We start from the raw sequence: 22377 nt of genomic DNA on the forward strand, positions 1-22377 counted from the left end.
TATGCACCCCTATGTTTATTGCAGCATGGTTTACAATAGCCAATAAATGGAAGCAACCTAAGTGTCCATCAAGTAGATGAATGGATAAAGAAGATGTTGTACATATACACAATGGAATATTATTCAGCCATAAGAAGAAAACAAATCCTACCCTTTGCAACAACATGGATGGAGCTAGAGGGTATTATGCTCAGTGAAATAAGCCAGGTGGAGAAAAACAAGTATCAAATGATTTCACTCATCTGTGGAGTATAACAACAAAGAAAAAACTGAAGGAACAAAACAGCAGCAGAATCACAGAACCCAAGAATGGACTAACAGTTTCCAAAGGGAAAGGGACTGGGGAGGATGGGTGGGAAAGGAGAATAAGGGGGAAAACGGGGCATTACAATTAGCACACATAATGTAGGGTGGTGGAGACATGGGGAAGGCAGTATATACAGAGAAGACAAGTAATGATTCTGTAGCATCTTACTGCACTGATGTAGTAAGATCTGTAATAGGGTATATGGGAGGTATTTGATGATAGGGGGAGTCTAGTAACCATAATATTGTTCAAGTAATTGTACATTAACAATATCAAAATAAAAAAAATTAAAAGCAAAGAAAGAGCTCAACACAAAAAGCGATATTATTAGAGAAAGAGCATTAAAGTGACAGGAATGGCCATGTGCAAAAAACTTGGTAGTGAAATTAGGTAAATAAAACAGCTCTACCTTCTAATCAAAGAGAATATTACATCAGTTATCCAAAGGAATTATGTTCTCTGGCTAGTCAACCACCTCTTCTAATGTCCAGAAGCAAATTCAAAACTGAATTCCAATCCTGCATTCATCCCTGTTTACCTTTTCTGTACTCTGGCTGGTCCTTTGTTTTATAGCAAGAGACAGAAAAGAAACTTGGATGGAATACAATGAATACTGCACAGAGGCCTTTTTTTTTTCTCGCTAAGAGCAAGGCACATTTACAGCAAAGAAATCAAATTTTTTCTTAAAAAAAGGAGAGCCAGGAATTATACCCACAAAAATAAAAGTAAGTGTTTTATCTTTATGGCAATCTAATTTACTGGACAAAACTGTACTCACGGAGATATTGCAGGGAGTGGGGCAGAAAGTCATGATTTTCTCTTTATACTTATCCCTGTTCCTCTCAGTGTCCTTTACTATAGTGTGTGCTCTCATGATCATGAGTAATAATTCAATTCTCAATTTTTGCTTTCTACTTTTTTTCAGGTCTCTTGTATTATTGCCACACCATCTTTTATTGCTTGAACTTGCAGTAAAACTTTAGGGGCTGTTATTTTGACTACGAATGTGGGACGTGTGTTTGATGATGTACAGAAACCAAAAGCAGGGCACGTACATATGAAACGTAATATATTTAAACAATTTTTGATAGCGAGTAGTATGTTTGCATCTCTCAGCAATGACTGAATGAGAGCATCCATTTTCTGTCGTGGTATTTTATTGGTCTGAATAGCAGGGAAAGTGTTTTCGATGTTCCAAAACCCTGGTGCATGCACTGCAGCAATTTTTCTGTTGGTGGTCAAGTTACCTAGACTTTGTGTCCTGGTTTCCTCATTCTGTGAAATGAGCATAACAACACTCCTGACCTTCACAAGAACAAGCGTGGGAGGAGAAAACAGATCCTGTCGGTTTGGTGGAAACGCAGTTATTTTTGAAACAAGTATCATGTATCTTCAGGAAACAAAATCTGGCTTAAGATTTTTTTCTCTTCCTGTGTAGGTTATCACTACAAACATTTGAAACTTTTTAATGTGAAGACTGCACTTGTATTTTCTGTGAACTATATTTTATTAATAGAACTTGAGGGAAAACAAGGAGGAAAATGACACTAATAGTGTTCAATAAAACAGATATCATTGTTTTTGCTGCTATATGATAGACATACATGAAACTCTCTTTAATGTATGCATTACAAATAGTAGAAGGCCTGCACGGCCCATAATAATGGCAAAAAATAGCATTTATTAAGCACTTACTAGGTGCCAAGCTCTGTGAATTTTATGTGCCCTTTCTCACTTATTTCTCACAATAATCCTAAGAGAACGGTGTTCCTGTTAATGCCATCTTGCAGATGGCTTAACACCAATTAGACAAAGTTAAAGTGAAGCTGAGAAGGTTTAAATGACTTGTACAAAGTCTCTTAGCAAGTCAGTGACTGAACCAGGACTCAGCCTGATTCAAAGGCACCTCTTAACCACCCTGCTGTATTATATCAGTTATCTTCCACAAGCTAGCTTGCAAAAGTCAAGTGCAGCATTGAAAAATATCGAGCAAATGGAACCAAGCCCTCTGAAGTGCTAGAGTAATTTTCTGAGGTCTAAGTCATTTCCCATAGGCATTTATTACAAAACAAATCAGAGATTTATTTTTGTTGTTGCTTTTCATTTATACTACAAGTTTGAGTCTACTTTTTCCCAACTTACCTTTCTTTCTCTTTCTGTCTGTCTCTCTCACACACACACATTAGGTCTCTTTATGTTTCTTTTCTCCCTCTTTTCTATGTGTTTTTCTTTCTCCACAACTAAAGTCCCCCACCTCAACTACCAGAGTTGCCCATAATTTAGGAGACTGTATATGACTTGCAGTCTATTCAAAATATATATTGCGTTGAATAATGATGATATGTGTAATAACTTAAAAGTAGAACAGTTTGTTTTCTCTAAAAACAAGTTGCTGCATATCAAAGTATGGGCTTCCAATGCTTTGCCTGGTTCCCCAAGAGTCAGTGAGCAGACTAGGTTTGATTATTATAACAAGATACATTTAGAGGTGCAAGTATCATAATAAGTAATTGTTCAAGATTATAATAACAGTAAAATACAATTACTTAAATAAGTCAATTCAGCTAATTACAGTTATTGGAGCATTAGTGTGTTTAGAATTTAATCCTGAAAATCAGCAATTCAGTCAACATATATCAATTGCCAAAGAGAGAATCAATATTGCTAGTTATGGCTGAATAGAAGGGACACTAGACTTGAGATCAAAGAGTTAACTTAGAATCTGGCCCTTCTTTTTATTTTCTGGGAAATGACTGAAAAGAATAGAATCCCTCCAAGCCCCAACTTCCACATTGCCAAATTAGAGATAAAAATATAGGTTTCTTGAGGATTTTAGGAAGATTAAAAAGGTAAAGTTTATAAAACCACTCAATGTATAATTTTACAAAGTTATTTTCTTCTTCTTCCATTATAAAGAGAAATCATCCCTGTTTTCTCACAGAAATATAGCTGAAAGGTTTGTTGAGATATGTCATCTTATTTTGCCAAGACATGATCATGGATTTTCTTACTGAGGAAGTGATAAGTGGATAGAGGGAGAATGCTTTTTACAATGTATTAGTATTAGTCAGGGCTTTCCAGAAAAACAGAACAATGGGAGATATTGTCATGTTTATTTGCATGTGTGTGTATGTGTGTGTATGTATATATATTCTTACACATATTTATTATATATGCATATATATATGTTTATTACATAATGTATGTTATTGGCCACATGATCAACTCTGGGATCCTTCTAAACCGTTACTTCTACTTTATATAAATGCTGTATTAATGGTCTTTCTTAATTATAACAGTTTGGTCAGTACCCTAATGAAAACAATGTATTTGTGACAAATATATTGTTTTCATATATATATATATATGCAAGTTGGAGAGCCAGGAAAACTAGTGTATTCCGTCCAAGGCCAAAGCTCTGAGAATCAGGGGAGCCAGTGGTATAAATCCCAGTCCAAGGGCAGAAGAACATGAGACCAACTATCTCAGCTCAAGCAGTAAGGCAGCAAAAAAGGATGCAAATTCTTATTTCCTCTATTTTTTGTTCTATTTGAGCCCTCAGTGGATTGGATGATACCCACACACATTGCAAAGGGTCATGTGCTTTACGCTGTCGACCAATTCAAGTGTAGTGTCATCTGGAAGCACCTCCCCCCCCACCCCCAACACACATACAGATAAATGTTTTATCTTAGCACCCTGTGACCAGTCAGGGTGACATATAAAATTAAACAGCACAAATATCAAGGTTTCTCATACTAGAGCCACCATACAAAATGCAAAATGACTTGGAGAATTCAAAGATACCAACCTTCATGAACTATTTCCACATAATAAAACTAAAAATAATTTGAAGGGAAATATTTTTATATTTGTTCCAATTGTCTCCTAGTCCCTCTTTGCCATATATGTGTGAATAATGTCATACCAACCCTATTTTTCCAGATACCTCATTTACCAATTGGACTTCCCATGCACGTTATTTCATAACTTTAAAATACGTAAATGTTTGATATAGTCTTTGAACTCTTATATAGCTCCCCCCATGTATCTACACACACCCCCCCACACACACATCCTCACCATGATGTGTAAAACATTGATGGAAAGTTTATCCTATGTTAAATAGTCAGCAAACTCTCTGAATTCTACCTTCAAGGAAAAAAAAAGGCAGAAACTTTTCATTTCCTGAGTGAGCATTAATGCATTAACACTTAAACCTATGGATGGGAGCCCAGTTAGTCCATTACCAGATTTAATGGTTTTTGAAGGGATCAGTTCAGAAATCATTATAGCTGATGGGTAAAGGATGAGACCTGGAATATGTGACTGTTCCAGTACTGAGCATTTGCAAAAACACCCATTAATCAGGTGTTAACCTTACTATTTATAATCATAAGCAAAAATGCAGCACATTAGAAATGAGCCTTCTTGTTAGAATTATTCATTTGAAAATCAGTCAACCACAGACTTCTCTGACATCAAAAAGGCTGAGAAAACAGTGGATGATTGCTCAGGAAATTTATGAGACCAACATGAGTATCTTTCACATTCAACAAAAGAAATACAACAAATCCATTGCTGACAAAGCTGCAGTCATTACAGATTTTATATTCCAGTTTATGGAGGAAGAGCTTCTCTCAAGCAGATGGCTTGTTTTATCACAGGAACTTTCTTGCAGGAGAATCACTTAGAGAAAAAGTCCAAATAGACCTGGGTTGAAACCGGACGCTACAAGCCAGAAGCTGCTTGACCTTGGCAAAAATATTTAATCATTTTGAGTAGCTTTCTTTTTAACCTTTAAATTCCTTCATTTAGCTAGTCATTTTTTTCATCCACCAAATGCTTTGTAAGTGCTTGCTATATGCCAGGAACTGTGGTAGGCCCTGAGGGTATAACAAATAGAATAGCCCCTGCCTTCAGCATGAATAAGGGTGCCCATCTCTCATGGGTGGTGTGTTCGTTCATTAAAGGAGAGAATGTATATAAATAATTATCATTATTTATAATGATATCATAAATAGATTATCATCTATAGATTATCATAAATAGATTATAATCTGTAATTAGATTATCATGTAAAATATTCTGGTAATTATCTCATTCTCTTTTGGAAAAGACCTTTTCATGGATAGTCTCTTCTCAATTCCTCCAAAGACAGCAACCTTAGTCATAGATCCACCTACCTGATTTTAAAAAACACATGGTCACCCAAATAAAGGCAGGTGTTATGTGTGACCTTCTTTACCATTGTGGATGGCTGTGCAAGTTCTGGACAATGCAGACTAAGCAAAGGTGACAGTGCCATCCTCAACCTGACCCCGTACAGAATGCATAAGCACATATGGACACTCAGAGCCCTTTCTCCTTCTTGCCAGCTTGCAGATAACAAGGGGTCAGACTCAGAGATGAAAGCCACAGAGGACGGCAGAGCCACATGACCAACTCTGGGCTCCTTACTTCTAAACTGTTACTTCTACTTTATGTAAGATGCTGTATTATGGTCTTTCTTAATTATAACAGCTCAGTTGGTACCCTAACTAAAACAGTATATTTGTGACAAATATGGCTCATACCATATTCATCATCTTGAACCTGGGAAGGATATCACTTACTAACATTCATCACTGAAAAATATTGTTTTATTCATTTTTGAAACCACTACTGTACTATTAAATATATCTTTCTAATTATGCTTCCCTACTTTATTAATTTTTCTTTAAGTCAAATTATCTTACCATAATCACAGTGTAGGAAAAATAGTTTAAATTGACAATGGGAGAAAAATCTTGGTTTTTGATCATAGCTCTCCTATTTCAGGTAATAAAATAAAAGAAGATTCATGAACAGCAAAATAATTAGAACACTCTCTTTGGGATTTGAAACTTTTATTGTGTTTTTTAGAATATTTCTTAATTTCTTTAGTCTTCAGCACACTTGGATAGTTTTGGTATTTGATAGGGTCCAGAAATGATATTTAGGTAAGTCCTACATGTATTTCTGAATTAATTTTCCTTACTTGATCTTTGTCTTTTGGAACACATAAAAATTTCTAAATATCATGGGCTGAATAAATATAACAGAAAAATGAGAGTATTCCTTCCAGGAGTGTAGCATAGGTAGGGGCACACATAGAGCATAATATGATGCTTAGCCAACAGAATAAAATTTACAGAAATAAGTGAGTGCTACCCCATATGGGTTGATTCCTTAAGATTCTAAACACTCGTTCCAGGGATACTGCTGTTCATAATGTCTTTTGGAAATCTTTGTTGGGAAAGGCTTTTAGAAAGTACAGCATGTCTTTCTGAATTCCCTCATTGACAGAAAATTTTTATTGACAGATTGAATTTAATGTAACAACTCACTGAGATAAAAGACCAAATCTTATAAATAAGATGAACAACAAATTATAAACCAATATTTCACGTTAAAAGGAGTCTAAAAATGGTGAGATTGTCCTCCTACTTACAGCTTGTTTTAAGTTTTGTTTATCCCTTAAATGCCATTTTCAGAATAGTCAGGAGCAAACACCATAGACATCTCTTATAAATTATTCCAGGGTTAGGTCATCGGGTCAGAAGTTTAAATCCACAGTTTCCAAGGAATGGGACTAGTGAATGTCAGAAGGAGAGTGACTAGTCAGAAGCACAGTTTTATTTCCCTTTGTAATCTGCAGTCAGATGAATAGCCATCCCAACGTCTCGCATAAGCACAGAAGCAGTGAAGTAAAAACACTCTTGCTCACAGGTACATCAGGTGATGGTGCTTGCAGCTTTTAAGAGACAGAATAGCCATCAAAGAGAAGGTTAAGACCCTAAAAAGAAAAGTGAGCACAACTTTAATTAAATATGTAATGAATATACTTAATTCAAGAGGTGGCAATCAATATAGGGCATAAGAATAATAAATAATAAGACAAATACTATTTATTAAATGTCAACCCAGTATCTCATAATTTTAAAATAGAATGATCAACAATATGTATCTTAAATAAAGGTAATACAATTCACATTTACAGATTAAAGGAAAGAAAAAGATGGAGCTTAGAAAATTGGTCAAGGATATGCCTCTTCTGAGTAGTCAAATTATTTTTAACTCAGGTGTATCAAAGACCAGTGCTGTGGCCTCTCCACTCTGAATCCTTATTGAATAGTCACCTCCTAAGGGTGAAATCTGACCGGGAAGGAAGAACTCTGTCCTTCTGAGCCTTGACCCTAACAGCTCTATGATTCTTGGTGAGAACTGGGAGCCCTTCGGTTCAGTAGGGTCATGCCCCAGCAAGGTTCCAGGTTTGTGGCCCGTTGGAGAGCACATCTCTAAATATTCTTCTCTGGCTTTTCACCTTCCTCCCTGCTCTCACTAAACAAGATGCCAAAGAAAGCCCAGCTAACCACAGGTTTCCTTCCCACAACTGGATAGGTTGCTATTTGCCATTTTCCTTGCTTACAGTCTGTCAGCAAACTTTTCCAGAGCTGTATTATAATCTAGGTCAACTTAAAGCAATCATCTACAAAATGCTCTCTTAACTCCAAATATATATTCTAGAATGCTATAATTCAACATGTATTTCTGGGACCAGTGAGTCTGTTTTGCTCCTATTTCCCTGGCTTCCTGATATTGACAGCATTGTTTACTTTCCCCATACATCTGCTGAAAATGACTGTTAAAGCTGACATTTGGTTGATTCTTGGCTCAGCTCATTTTAAGTCCATTTGGTTTTGTCTTTTTTTTTTTTTTGTCTCCTTTTCTACCTACTCGCCCCAAGACAATCCACTTGGGTAACTGTAGCTCTAGATGATTTTCCTGAGAACTTAGATCAGAAGCTCTATTTGTTTGTGACCAAATATCCTAGGGCTATGTTCCTTGTGCTCTTTATCACTGGTAGTTACTATTTTATTGCCCAATTATTCTGACTTCATTCCTTCATGTTTTATTAAAGCATAAGATTAAGAATTAGTTCAATTTTATAGCTGTCTTAGAATTAACATGAATTTAAGGTACTTTTCCATTATTAGCAAAGTTATTTTCCAATTAGTCTTATTTCTTGAGTTAAGTATATATTCAAGTGATCAACAAGTTCAAATTTCACAGCACAGACTTGAAGCCATGAATACCTCGAGTGTCATCAGTGGAGGCAATCTTAGTGCCATGAGGATAGAAATTAATTAAGATATATATATATATGAGATATTGAATCAGATACATGCCAAATGCTTTCTTTTTATCTTCAAGTGTGTTATGTAATGCATCCTATTAAACTGTAGCCCATCCTATAAAATCATAGAATGTAGATAAAGTGAGTTATTTCACATTTGAAGAGAAAAGTAGCAACAGGAACCCTGACACTGAAGTTGCTCTATCTGCCTGGGACATTGTCCACAAGTGTCTAGTAACTGTGGCAACAGCATGGGCAAGAAAGGTAAATGGAACTTCCACATAGGTGTGCTCTTCAAACTGGAAACCACTAGTTAAATGTGGCTCTTTAAACTGAAACAAAATTAAATAAAATGAAAAAAAATTAGTTCCTCAGTCATGTGACTCACATTTTAAGCGCTCAATAGCCCATCTATTGACTACCATATTGAATAGCATAGATAAGGAACATTTATATCACCAAAGAAAGTGCTATAGGACTATGCTGTTGTATAGTAATTAGCAGGTTACCTTACAGGGGATCTAGTTGAAGATAATGAAAAAGCTAGAAGGAACAGTGCATAGAGAAATGACAACTATGTTTATAAGTAAACACACACATATGTGCATGCAGGCTGCATGTCACTTGAGTGTCTGCATATCATCATATTTGACATACTGGGTAATTAAAGGCCAGCATCCAGACAATTAAGAACATTGCCCAAATGAAGGCAGGAACCTGAATGAATATAGAAGCTGACAGATTAAGCAGGCTACTTTGCTGTACACAGACAATCACAGTCACTTATTGAGTGAAAAGGTAAAGTATAATAGTCACTAAGACATATGCCAGTATACCATGAAGTTAGGAAAAAGCAAAATGGTGTTTATATGATGTTGATATAAATTTCTAAAACGTGAAAGATTCAGTTTGGGCTCTTTAAGCGATTGAGTCATGGTGAGGTCCCAAAATTATTGCTGCTTATGTCTATTTCTACTTTTCCACTTCAAAGAGAATAAACCATCTGGGGCCTCTTGCCCATTGCATCTCACTCAGTCTTTATCCTGCAGTGACCCAGGGACAAGAGGACAAATCTGGCTTTCGGTCTGTTACTAATGAGCTCGGTGACCATCACTAAGCCTAATGTTTTCTCAGTTCAGGAATGGGACAGTCCCTGTACCCACCCCTTAGAGTCCTGTGAAGATGAATGTGATAACACATGACAGGGTTGGTATCTTGTGCAGCATGTGCCCCTGAAGAACTCTAGTCGTTGTACTGACACCTGCTTTCTTCCGTTAGCTCCCGTGTATTTGTATGCTTATCATTCATTTCCTTGGTGTCTTCTGTTTTCTATTCTCTACTACTTCCTCAGTCCCTTCCTCTCTCCCAGAATCTCAACCGACTGAGTCAGGGGAGTAAGGAAGAAAATGAGCCCAGGAGGTAAAGGCAAAGGAGGAAAGAAGTAGGAAGGGAGGAAGGGCTGCAAACATTGGTAAGAGTGGAAGATAGGCTTCCTCTTCCAACTCCTAACCAAGACACTTTTTTATTTTTTTAAAAATTTATTTTATTTTTGCTTTATGCCAGGGGGTCAGTTTAACTGACTTTTTAAACCAAAGTAATAGTGTGTTTTCTTGGATTAGCTAAGTGAACAGTATTTGTGTTTCTTATTAATTGAGTGCTTAGGTGGTCATAGAGTATTTCCACCTTGTCCTTCACTTAATTCAATTTTTTCATTGAGAAAGGTGAACACAAAGAGGAAAACCTGTATATGTTTGGTTGTATTGTCTCTGGTAATTTCCTGATGTAAGGCTTTGCTGAGAAACCATTTAATTAAGTGCTCCATTTGTAAGCTGCTTATAGTGCTTCATAACCCAAGCATTTACTCAGTCGTTTCTCCAGTTCTGAAGGCTCTCTGCCAAAGCACACCTCACCAGCTGAAGCAGGTGAAGAATGTTCAATCTGCTCTAACTGGTGACCAATGCCTGCTGTGCAGAACAGTCCAAGAAACCCTCAGACCTCATAGTGAGGGCACAACGGAGGACCAAACCTGAGCACATGTAAGGCACTCAGCTTTGTCTTTGCACCTCCAAATATATCTAGAAATTGTGTTACTGCCATCCATGATTGACCCTTCAGGGGCACTACACCCTCTCAGTCCAGGCCCCTGTGGTCTCTGCCAGGACAGTTACCATAACCTCTGACGTATATCACCTTCAACATCTTTTCCATCTTTCCTGGACTGCATAGTTCTGAGTAATTAATATCCCTAAAAACAATTTGAAAATTGTTCAAAATGTTCTTTAACGTACCATCTCTTATTCAGTGAAAGGCAAGCAGCAGTACAGAGGATGAGAGGCTGAACTTTGGAATTAAAAATTCTCCCACTTAGGTAAGGTCATCCATTCAACAAATATTTATTGAGCACTTACTGTATGCCAGACTGGATTAAGGTAAGAATTAAATGAAATAAAGGATGTAGGAGAGTTATAGTTAACAAGAGGCCTAATTAGGCATCCAACATATGTTACTACTCAGAAATGAAGGAGGAGGGGAAAAGGGAGACAGAAAGAGAGAGTCATTGTCTTCACGTTTTGATCCTAACATGCATAATACAACTACTGTAAGCTGCTCACTTGTATTTGTTTATTCTACTTTCTCCTCAACCCTTCTTCATCAAAAGATTCCACAAAACTGGCATCTACAGAGCTAGAGCCTCTCTGATGCCAGAACACTTTGCTCTGGTTTTGTTTTAACTTCCAAAACATCTTCTTCATTAAAAGATTCATAGAATGGCCATCATCAAAGATAAGAGATAACAGATTCTTCCATAGATGTGTAGAAAAAGAAACCTCGTGCACTGCTGATGGGTTGAAAGTTGTTATAGCCACTATGGACAACAGTATGGAGGATCCTCAGAAAATTAAGAAGAGAACATCCATATGATCCAGCATTCCATTTCTGGGAATATATCCAAAGGAAACAAAAACACTAACTTGAAAAGATATCTGCACCTCTGTGTTCATAGAAGCATTATTTACAAGAGCCAAGACATGGAAGCAACCTAAGTGGCCATCAATGGATGAATAGATGAAGAAGTTGTGTGTGTGTATGTGTGTATTTACCTATACCTGTATCTATATCTATATCTATATCTATATCTATATCTATATCTATATCTATATCTATATCTATATCTATATCTATATCTATATCAATTAGAATATTACTCAGCCATAAAAATGAGGATATTCTGCTATTTGTAACAACATGGATGGTTCTTAAAGGCATAATACTAACTGAAATAAGTCAGACAAAGAAAGACAAATATTGTATGATCTCACTTATATGTGGAATCTAAAAACAAACAAACTCATAGAAAAAGAGATCAGACATGTGGTTACCAGAAGCAAAGTGGGGGAGAAGAGGGCCTGAGAGGAAGATAGTCAAAAGATACAAACTTCAAATTATATGATAGACGAGTACTAAGGAAGTAATATGACTACAGCTAACATTGCTGTATGATATATAGGAAAATTGTTAAGAGAGTAAATCCTAAGAGTTCTCATCACAAGGAGAATATTTTTCCATTCTCCTTTTCTTCTTTCTTTTCTTTTTATTATACCTGCATAAGAAGTTGGATGTTAGCTGAGCACATTGCATTGATCATTCCACAGTATCTGTGTAAGTTAGACCATCATGCTGTACACCTTAATCTTATCAGTGATGGTTGTATAGTATTTCTCAATAAAGCTAGAAAAGAACAAAGATTCATCAAGGCAAATAAGGGTTTGTTTTTAATCCTTACTCTGGAAAACTGAAACCTTGTCTCACATGCAGAAAATAATCCATAATAATTAATGAGGGAATGAACAAATGGATGGATAAATAATAATTGAATGTGAATATGTTAACAAGGGGAAAGATATGGCACCATCTCCTTGGATTAATTTTTCATGAACCTACAAGTATCAGAATATGCAATTTGGGATCAAGAAATCTGAGTTGACATTGATTAGAGGCTTGCTATTTAACTTTTGCTAAATAACTTAGCCTTTATGTGTCTCATACATTCATCAATTCAAAAAATATTTGTTAAACACCTTCTCTCTGCCAAGCACTAAAACATTTTTAATGAAGTTCATTTTTACCTGATGTCCTTCCCAGTGATAGCTCTTGGCAGACAAAAGAAAATTTACCTTAATTCTTCTTCGGACTCAAATACTTCTTCATACAGACGAGCTGAGCCACTGGTGCCAGCAAGACCAGTTCATGAACAATTCATATTATAAACTGACCATTCTTTGGACAATATTCCTAGAAAAAGAAAAACAAAAACCTTTATAAGAGTGCTACTTACATTACCTGTTAAGATTGCAAAAAGTATAAATAATGAATTAGAATTGAATATTGAATGTATTATATAAATTGCATCTTACTCAAATATGAATTGCTCATCCCTTTAAGAGATCAATGCCATCAATGGATAAATAGTTAAAGAAGTTGTGGTGTGTGTGTGTAAGTGTGTATTAGGTATATAGGTTGTATAGGTTGTATTTCCTATCCACCCACTACCCTTAATTAAACGTTTCAGGTCCTATGGACCAGAGGTGTCCAATGACGTTTGCTATCCGCTAGTCGTCCAGTGACCTGTACCCTGTGCATGTAGCAATCCTGGTTCATGGTAATGAGCAGACATCTGCATTAGGAAAACAGATACCACTCTAATTTCTCTAGTTGACCTGTTAGTACTGCTAACAGGGCAGAAGATGCAGGGACATGAGATTGAGCCCCAACAAGCACTTGGCATGAGTGAGTCCACTGAGTGAAGTACATAATCTGTAATGAATAAGGGACTATGGGCTGTCAATCTGGCTCATGCCAGTAGCATTTAATTCATACAAAATGTTAATTAAGAATAATGCCAGTAGCATTTAATTCATACAAAATGTTAATTAAGAATAATGATGTTCTTCTCACTGGCTTTTGTTACCAACTACAGCAGTTTGGTCTAGCCCCCAAAGAGCTTTCTGAAGGTCTTTTGATTCATTCCCGGAGAGCCACGTTCATCTCACTACCTTCAGGCAAGCCTCAACTAAGGCTCTCAGAGCTATGAGTCTCTCACGTCCCAAATGCCTGAGCAAAGAGAAGCAAAAATTCTCCCATTACCTATTCCTTGTCTTTATAACCCCTAAAAGCAATAAATGGGCACTTACTTCCTTTTCCCCAGCTGCAAAAATATACTGGTCAGGAGCCATTTATTTTGGATGCTCAAAGAGTTATATTTTCTCAATCTCCTCTATCCTAATCCAAAGTATTCTATAAGAAAGATTTGCCAAACAATGATGAAAATCTGATCAATAGTCTGAAATCTGTGGAATCACTCAGAATATCCACAATTAATAATAATTCCCATGGACATCCACCAAAATCCAAGTTATTTCCGTATGAGTCAATCACAGTGAATTCAGATGAGAAAATACTGCTGTACTTTGTGTTTTAGAGTCAAATGATACATTTTCAAGCCTATATATCTGTAACATTTCAGCCAATCCAAAAAATAAATTTGCTGTCATAACTGTCATTAAGTGTATTACTGAACAATGGGGTCCTGCCATAATTAATGATTAATTCATTTGAAATTCATTATGATAATATTAAATGTGTCTAACTCATTTGATTCTTCTACTGAGGGAGCAATTCTAGGCAATCCTTTTGTAATTCACTGGTTTTAAAGTTCGAGAGCTCTGAGCATGTGCAGGAAAATAGCTCCACATTGCCCTCTAGTGCTCATCTCGTAAATGACACTCTCTTAGGGAGGGAACCATTCTCCGTATCTCCGCATTGGCTCGGACAGCATTTCTCCCCTTCAATACACACCCAAACGAGGCCATCATAATACAAAAGGGAATCAAATCTGTATAATCCACTGCAAATCATTAACCAATAACTGAATAATATTTTTATTACTGTTGTTCAGACTGATTCAGCTTTGGATCAAGCTTTATGGGAACATGAAACCATCTCATTGCTTCCTTAGTAAATCCAAATGCAGTTTGACAAAAGCACTATACCAAAGCCAGAGAAAGTGCACATGAGGCTAATGAACAGTAAAAGTATGAAAAGCATAAAAGAAAGCTCCTAGAAAATGGTAGGCAAACAAGGCTGTGGAATTGTCCCAGGTCTTTTATTTCCTACCTAGCTCGGTGTTACTTTAGAGAAAGTCAGTGAACTCACTTGATCCTCAAATTACTAAGAGACAACAGGAAAAGACCAGACCAAAGCCTCCAGGTCCCCTAGCTCGAAGGGATATACTTAACACCATTTGCAACTCGGTTGCAGATCTGTTTACCTTTCCTCAGACCAAGGCATTACCATTTAAATTAAGCTTGGTCTCCCCTAAGGTGGGCACAGTGTAGTTGGGATTTGTGGAATTTAGGGATTAATGTAATTCCTTAACCCAGTTGCTAGTAAATTATAAAAACCCATACTCCTTACTAGCGTAGCCTCTACCATGGCTGTACATGAAGTGGGAGAAGCTGGCGTCACTCAGACGACTAAGAGACTTGAATGGGTATCAGGATTAGCAAGAGCCAGTATGGAAATGACAATTACCTCACATTTCCTGTAGGGGAGAGAGTAAGCCATAATGAATACTGCTCAGAAGCCAAGTAGCAACTCAATGAGGTGCACAAGTTGTAATTCAAATTGAGGTAAAACTCAAACCAGCAAAATGAGAATGAGTCAAACAAGTCCCTTCAATTTTAAATGGAAAATAACATGCTCTCCAAGGGACTAAAAGCCACTAGTACAGATATGGTACAGAGGCTTTAACAGAGTATATTGTCTAAGGAGATAAAAACTGAGCAGCTGGGCAGGTGGGGTCAGAGAGGTAAAGGCATGGATTTGGTGTCTCACGGACCATGCTGGCTGCCTATAAGCATCAGCTCTTAACCCTGAGCAGGGAACTGAGAGCCCCAGATCAAGTCAGACATTCTTCACTCTGAATTCCAGTCTGAATTGGAGATGTCAGCATAAAACAAGCATAATCAATTACTTTGCATAAATCAGACCTACTTTATTATTTTATTCCACTTTCCTTCCCACATAGTATAATTTCTAATTTGGTGCTGCTGATCTTATGGTTGACATCCTGCCTAATGAAGTCCAGAGTTCATTGTCTATTTTTCCATGATTATGTGTATATTTGCATGCACAAAACAAAAATATCAAAACCCTAACCCCAAGCATGTGAGTTTGGAATTCCTGATCTCTCTCTCACTCCCTTGATAAAAAAAAATATGTAAGTAAGTGCAAATACATAGTATATGTATATTAAGTATGTTCAAATGCAGTTGGACGTACAAAAAGGCAATTTTATGTGGTTTGAATCTAACATGAATGTTTACATTGTAGTTGTGAAGATAAATCATATGTCTGGAATCAGACTTATTCTCCATTCCAATAACTATAAAGGATATTTTTCCTAGTAGAAAAGCATTTTGCTGACTTACCTAACTGAATGTTCAACATTTCGCATCTTTTTTCTGAGATCTTTTCTACCCCTTCTGCCTCTAAATCCTACCCAGGCCCTCCGCCCTAGTTCCAAGCCCATACATGCCAAGGAGTTTTCAGTGACACAGTTTCTCACTAATTTTTCAGGCCTCTAATACTCATATAGCATTCAGAAGTTGTATCACATATTTTACTACTTAAATTTATGCAGTTTTTCATTGTGTTCTCTGCTCAGTATTATTATTGTAATCTGACAACAGAGGTCCATCTTTTACAACTCTTCTTGGGTCTCCAAGAGCATTAAAAAGTTATTGACTGATTGATTACTTTCTTATTAGTAAACTAGTTTGACAACATGAATTAATAAATAAGTATCCTCTCTTGTAGGGGAAGCAATTCACTGAATAGAAGCTCTCTGACTACATTAATACAGCTTTATTTTATTCCCTTGCTATATCGTAGCTCATGTTTCATTGTGGTTTGGAATGTCAATATCTTTAATGTTAATATGTGGGTCAAATAAAAGTTTCATGAAGAGCAATCCATCCAATCAATTACAAAGAACACTGTCAGAGATAAATTCAGTCATTTTTGTAAAGTTTTTAAATCATAAAATAAGATATATAAAAACACATGAAAAAATAAATACAGCTTAGTGAATTATTTTAAGTTGGAGTTGAATGTGTTTCTTTGCTCTATTTCCTGAAAACTGGTGTTTAGATTTAGAGGTCTGATCAGACTAAGTAGGTTTGTCCCCTTTGGTGAGACTTAACGGATAGTGTGTTCTTTCATTAGAATATACAGAATGTCTAGATGTCTCTATTTTATCTTAGCAATCATAAATGCTTAATGACTATATCCATTTGTTCATTGGGGCTGAAAAAATAGCAATATCTAAATTCTATTATGGGTTTTTATTTATGAGTTGTAATAATATTATAAGAAATGCTTCCTCTCGTGTACTGTTTGATTATGCAGTGGTAGGATTAATTTAAGAAAAATATGATAAGTATTTGATTCTTTACCTAGTTTTCAGGATAGTAATTTGATTCTCTGTCAACGTCAGAAGTGACCAACTCTTACTATTCTGTGAAAGATCTTTATGAACTCTTGTATTAATATTCAGTTGTTGGGTTTCAGTTCACTGCAAATTATTATCTTTATTGAAGCTCAACTTGGCATCATCTTTGGTCTGTGGGAGCCTCTTCAAATTGACTCTTGAATCCATTTGACACGATCCTATTAGTTACTGGTTGTTTCCTCTCTATCTGGTATATCAAGATGTTTTGGGCTCAATCGATATGTTCTTACTTCAGACTAGGAATCAGCCAGTTCCTGAAGAGCCCTTGTTTCTTACAGTACAAAATGTTTATTTCAAAATCCCAACCTGGGTGCTAGGGATGCTTGTTGTTACTTAGTCAACATTCCTAAGCTTTTTTGGTAGGCAGAACTAGAGCAGAGATAAAACTACCTTTGAATTTAAACTGATTTTTCCAGTTAAATTTTTAATATCACAAGGCTACTTAACCTCTTCTGTTTTACATCTGTATGTCCTTATGTCCACACCAAGACTCTGGGTCTGAACGATACAGGGCACAATAGAATTAGAATTTCTCATCATAACTCATCTGCTGTACTTCACATTACTTTAGTATCTGCTAGCAATAATAGTATCGCCATCAATAATCATCATTGAGACATGTGTTTTTGCATATTCTATCCCTATGCTCTCTTAATTTTGTTTTATGATCATAGTTTATCTGCAATGTTAGAACATGTATCCAGTATCAAACAAAATCTCTCCCTTTTACTTCTCATTTCGTCTTAGTTCATTACCTTTATTGTTCACCAGTTAGCTATTAGGTTGATATCTCCTCTGGTCATTTCAGATGTAAAACTCATTTTCTACTAGTTCTCAGGATCAGGGGAACAATGTTCCCTGATTGCTTGCAAGCTGATAAACGGTTTGAGTGTGCCCTTTATATTTAAAGTTAACTTTTGTTGTTTTTTTGTTGAGTCATGTTTTCTTACCTTGCATATCTCAAATTATTTTTTTCTGGCATAAGCTGTTGCTGTCAAAAAGTCCGATAATAATCTGATTTCCCTGCTTATACAAGTCATATGTGCTTTCTGACCAGATTCCTAAAAGATTATGTAAATCAACAAAAACATCTTGAATTACATTTTTCCATATTTGTTCTGTTCCTTTCCTTTGTTCTTCTTCCTTAAGGATAACTATTACTTGTCTGTTAGACCTTCTCTAATATTTGTCACTTTCTCCTAAATTTCTTACTCTTTCTTAATTTTTTGTTTTCTTTTGTTTTCTCCTTGTTGTGTTTGTCGATGTAGTTACCCTTTATTACTAAAGTCATTTTTTCACCTACATATACTTCTTTCTTGAGTTATCTCACCTCATTGCTGAGTTTTTTCTAATTCTGTTTTATGTTGCTCTGGCATTGTCATTTCATTGTCTTCCTGTTATTCACCTCATTTAAAAATAGTAAATTGCAGGTTTGATCTATTTTTCTTGTGTATTTTTAGTCCTTTTTGTGTGTATTTGTCTTCAGGAATGGTGTTCTCCTCATTTTATTTTGTAAGGAAATTAACCTCAGCAGAGATCTTTGTTGTCTGCACGTGTATGATTTCTACCCCTGCATCCCTTTATAATACAAAGAGCTCCTTCTCCTGCTGTTTTCATTAGACCAGGGCTCAGAGCTCAGCAGAGTGTAGCTTGTGGGTCAAGCTCTGGCCCAGGTCCTCTTTTTGTTTGGGCCCCAGTGAGCTAAAAATAGTATTTAAATTTTTAAAGAGCTGTAAACAAACAAACAAACATGGTTTGCAAAGCTGAAATATTCACTGTCAGGGTCCAGAAAAGTTGGCCAACTCCTGATACACACTAAAAGTATGGTAGCTTGCTTTCTAAGTGTCCATGACCATGCCTCTCTCCACCTTTCACCTGCACTTACTCTTACCTTCATTTCTGTTGCCTCATCCTGCCAGATTTTCACTCTGGTCCCAGTAGTTTGTAATCCCTGTTCTGGAAAGGAGACCTGCAGTTTAGTCTTGAGTATTTATACCTACTGTCCTCAAACTAGCCTGCTGAACATTCTAGCATTGCCTGGTAGTTATTTTAGAACCATCTTATTCTCAGACTGAAGGCTCCCCTCTGATATCTCTTACACAGATGTTGATAACATGCAGGGCATAAAAGTTGTTGGTGTTAGTGGTGTGAACATACTCACTTGTATTTTAGGGTTTGAAGGTATAGCTCCTCAGCTAGTTTTGCTGTAATTGTCCAAATGCTTTTAGTTTTCTATCTTAGTCAATCAGTTGCTCTTTATGCAGAGATTCACAAAGATCAAAAACTCTAGGACCTCTATAGCCATGTCCTTCCCAGAATCAGACTCAGTCAATTTTAAACAACAGTATGCTTAATATAACTTAATAGGTTATATTCAATTTGGTTTCAGGAAAATATTTGCCCTGAGTATTTCTGTCCACTAAGTAAATCAACATGCTCGTTTTCTTTCTGTTTTTCTGCAGAGTCAAGTTCCCATTATGTAATCTCCCTAAAAGCTTTTAACAATGCAGGAGAAGGAGTTCCTCTTTATGAAAGTGCCACCACCAGATCTATAACAGGTAAGCTAAAGGGCTCACCCTCCTGTGATAACATGGTCAGTGTTTGGGTTATGGTAGAAACAAATAAGCTGAAGCAAAACACAATAAGATACCAAGGGAGAAAAAACCCAATCATGTATATAGTCATGTTCTGAGCCCTTTGAGTATGTGTGCATGTAGATACAATTTTTCTTTTTTTTTTTTGGTTTTCAAAATTAAGTGAGAAGAATTCAGTCAATAAACAGGTATGTGGACTTGGAGAATACAGGCCCCTCATCTTCTCTCTTCTCAGGGAAGCTTCATATTTGGATGCCCCAATACCACTCTTCATTCTCCGGAACATCTTGTCTCATCTTGCAAATTAGTGTGATTTAGTCAGAAAAGTCTCTGCACAAAGGCTGCCAAATGCCCAAAGGAACACTTACTTCTCAACAGAGAGTCCTTCAAGCTGCTAGGACAGGGGAGAGCTGCCCTCATAGGGGTGGTTTGGAGTAGGCTGTCATACACGTGGCTTTTTCCTGAGCTGGGCCTATAGGACACCCCACCAGTACCCAGGGCCTCCCGACATTGAAAGGATCGGCTGCTTCCAGAGCTGATCTGCAGGATTCCTTACAGTGAGTTAGACAGTAAAGGCCACGCATTAGTGAAAAAGGGCCCAAGGAACTCAGACAGGGATGAGAAAGAGAGTGAGATCCAGACTGTTTGTGAAGTCCCTGAGCACAGCTGGGCTTCCTCACAGGTGGAATAGATAACACCTGTGTGGAACTGTTCAGCCCCTGGAAAATCACATCACCACCCCCAATCGCCTTATGTCTGAAATATGAAAGTAAAAGTGAAGAATTCTAAGTTTTTCATGAGTCCTTTGATCCTGCCCCCTTCTGAATCCAACACCCTTACACCACATTTAATTTATCAGCTATTTTCAGCTTCATGAGAATAAGGGGGCTAAGAACAGGATGACAGCAAGTACCAGAGAACACGGAAAATCACCAGGTACCTGAGAATGAAGTCCTGGCTAGTAGAACTACATGAACATAAAATAAATAGTGGGATTCTGTGACTCCTGCTACTGTGAGCTTTAGGTATTTGTTTTCTGAACCCAGAAGCTCCGTTCATAGACACCCTTGAAAAGGCAGAGCTGTCAAGGGAATTCACAGTTGTGATGTGATGTGTTCTAGACTATACCATCGCTTTACTGATTTCAACCAGATTTTCTTGTAGGTAAATTTGTTCATTGAGAGTCTCCTTGACTCTCGCTACTGGTTTCAAGTTCTATAATCTGCCTCAAGTGGAATGGAAATTTGGGGTGCATATCAGTATATTAATTTACCTGTGGAGACAGTATATATCTTGCAGTGTGTTCTCAAAGGGGCTTACAGCTCCCCAAAAAGGGTAAATAAGAAATATTACTATAGAGAATATTTACTATCAAACATGTAATCTCTAAATATAGAGAGAGGAGGCCAGTAGAGGTCCAGGATTGAAACTACAGGGTAACGTGTTGGAGGGTCTGGGATGTTCACTTCTCTTATTACCTTCTTCGGTCATCAGCAATGTGCTTTGAGAGATCACAGGCCACTTTGGCTGTACCCATAATTCTCATTTAGTTTGCCATCTCCTTCCTGTCTACAGTAAACAGTGTTGAACAACTGCTCATTGAGATCTGACTGAGCTTGTGATCACGCATACAGATTATACTATGGCCAGTGTATTAAAACTATTGTTTTCTTATCAAAACTAAAACTAAAGCCTACAGAGAAGGGACACTTAGGTGACAAAATAAATAAATAAATAACCATTTTTTGAACAGAAAGTAGTAGTAGTAGAGGTAGTAGGATTCATGTAAACTGAAGATAAGTCGCTTAGAAAGAGCCGTTTGGAGCATTATCAACTTCTTTTTCCTTCCCATTTGTTGTCATTCTTTGATTCTCAGCAGATGGCATTCCCTGAGAGGTTTCTAAAATACCACCACCCATCTATAAGACAATTTTTCATGATCTGACTCTAAATCTCATGGATCTGGGAAATGAAATGATATCAAAAGTTGGATATTGTATGAGGAGTTTTCTTATTGAAGAAAAGTGTAAGAGTTTGAAGATGAATGAATAAAACCAGCCTTTTCCAGTGGAAAACCACACACTTTTCCTGTATGTGGCAGACTTATTTTATTGAGTTTCCACACACTGTGGTGAACAAAGGACAAATAAATGGAATCAAAGGTTAAGGTTCTGGGAGAAGCACTATCAATACACGTCCTAGTGCCACACAGAAAACATTCTCTGTCTCTGAACTTCTGCAAAGTGTTCCCATGAGCTGTCTTGGAAGAGGCCAGCATTAAGTAAATAAAAAGTCAGAGGCAATAAATGTGTCAGGCCAGAGCATCAGGCTCTAGTGCTTCCCATACACATGTGCTCAAAGATGTTGATACACTACGGGGCCTCTTCTCACCTTAGAGCTGAGGAAAGTTTCACCAGATCAAATCGAATTTTTGCTGTAAAGGCTTTTGTTTCTTAGTGCACGAGCAAGATGTTTTGAGCCTAGAGAAGGGAAGAGGGCAGGGGAATAATGAAATGTGTTGTTTGAATTTTTTTATTCTCAATTGTTTTATCAATGTCCAAGTCAAGTAGAACCCAGATATAAAACTGTGTTACCTGTTTAAGAGTTTGTTTTGAACTTGAGTGTACTGACTGAAAATTCCTGGGCCTCTATCAAAACATCTATTAAGGATTGAATAGGTTTCTCTTTTTATCAAAAGGATTGAGGCTATATTTAGTCTTTTTAAATTTTTAATTTGTTTATTTTT

At 36.8% G+C, this 22377-nt stretch overlaps 1 protein-coding gene across 1 annotated transcript in view; it reads left to right on the forward strand.

Moving 5' to 3' along the window:
- The window catches only part of DCC (DCC netrin 1 receptor), a 1164464-nt gene that overhangs the window by 990264 nt on the left and 151823 nt on the right, over window positions 1-22377 (forward strand). Inside the window, exon 16 of the mRNA XM_036918577.2 lies at window positions 19500-19595. Coding sequence (XP_036774472.2) covers window positions 19500-19595 — 96 coding nt within the window. The remainder of the gene's footprint in view (window positions 1-19499; window positions 19596-22377) is intronic.

This window comes from Manis pentadactyla, chromosome 6 (genome assembly GCF_030020395.1).
Source record: "Manis pentadactyla isolate mManPen7 chromosome 6, mManPen7.hap1, whole genome shotgun sequence".
Taxonomy (NCBI): Eukaryota; Metazoa; Chordata; class Mammalia; order Pholidota; family Manidae; genus Manis; species Manis pentadactyla.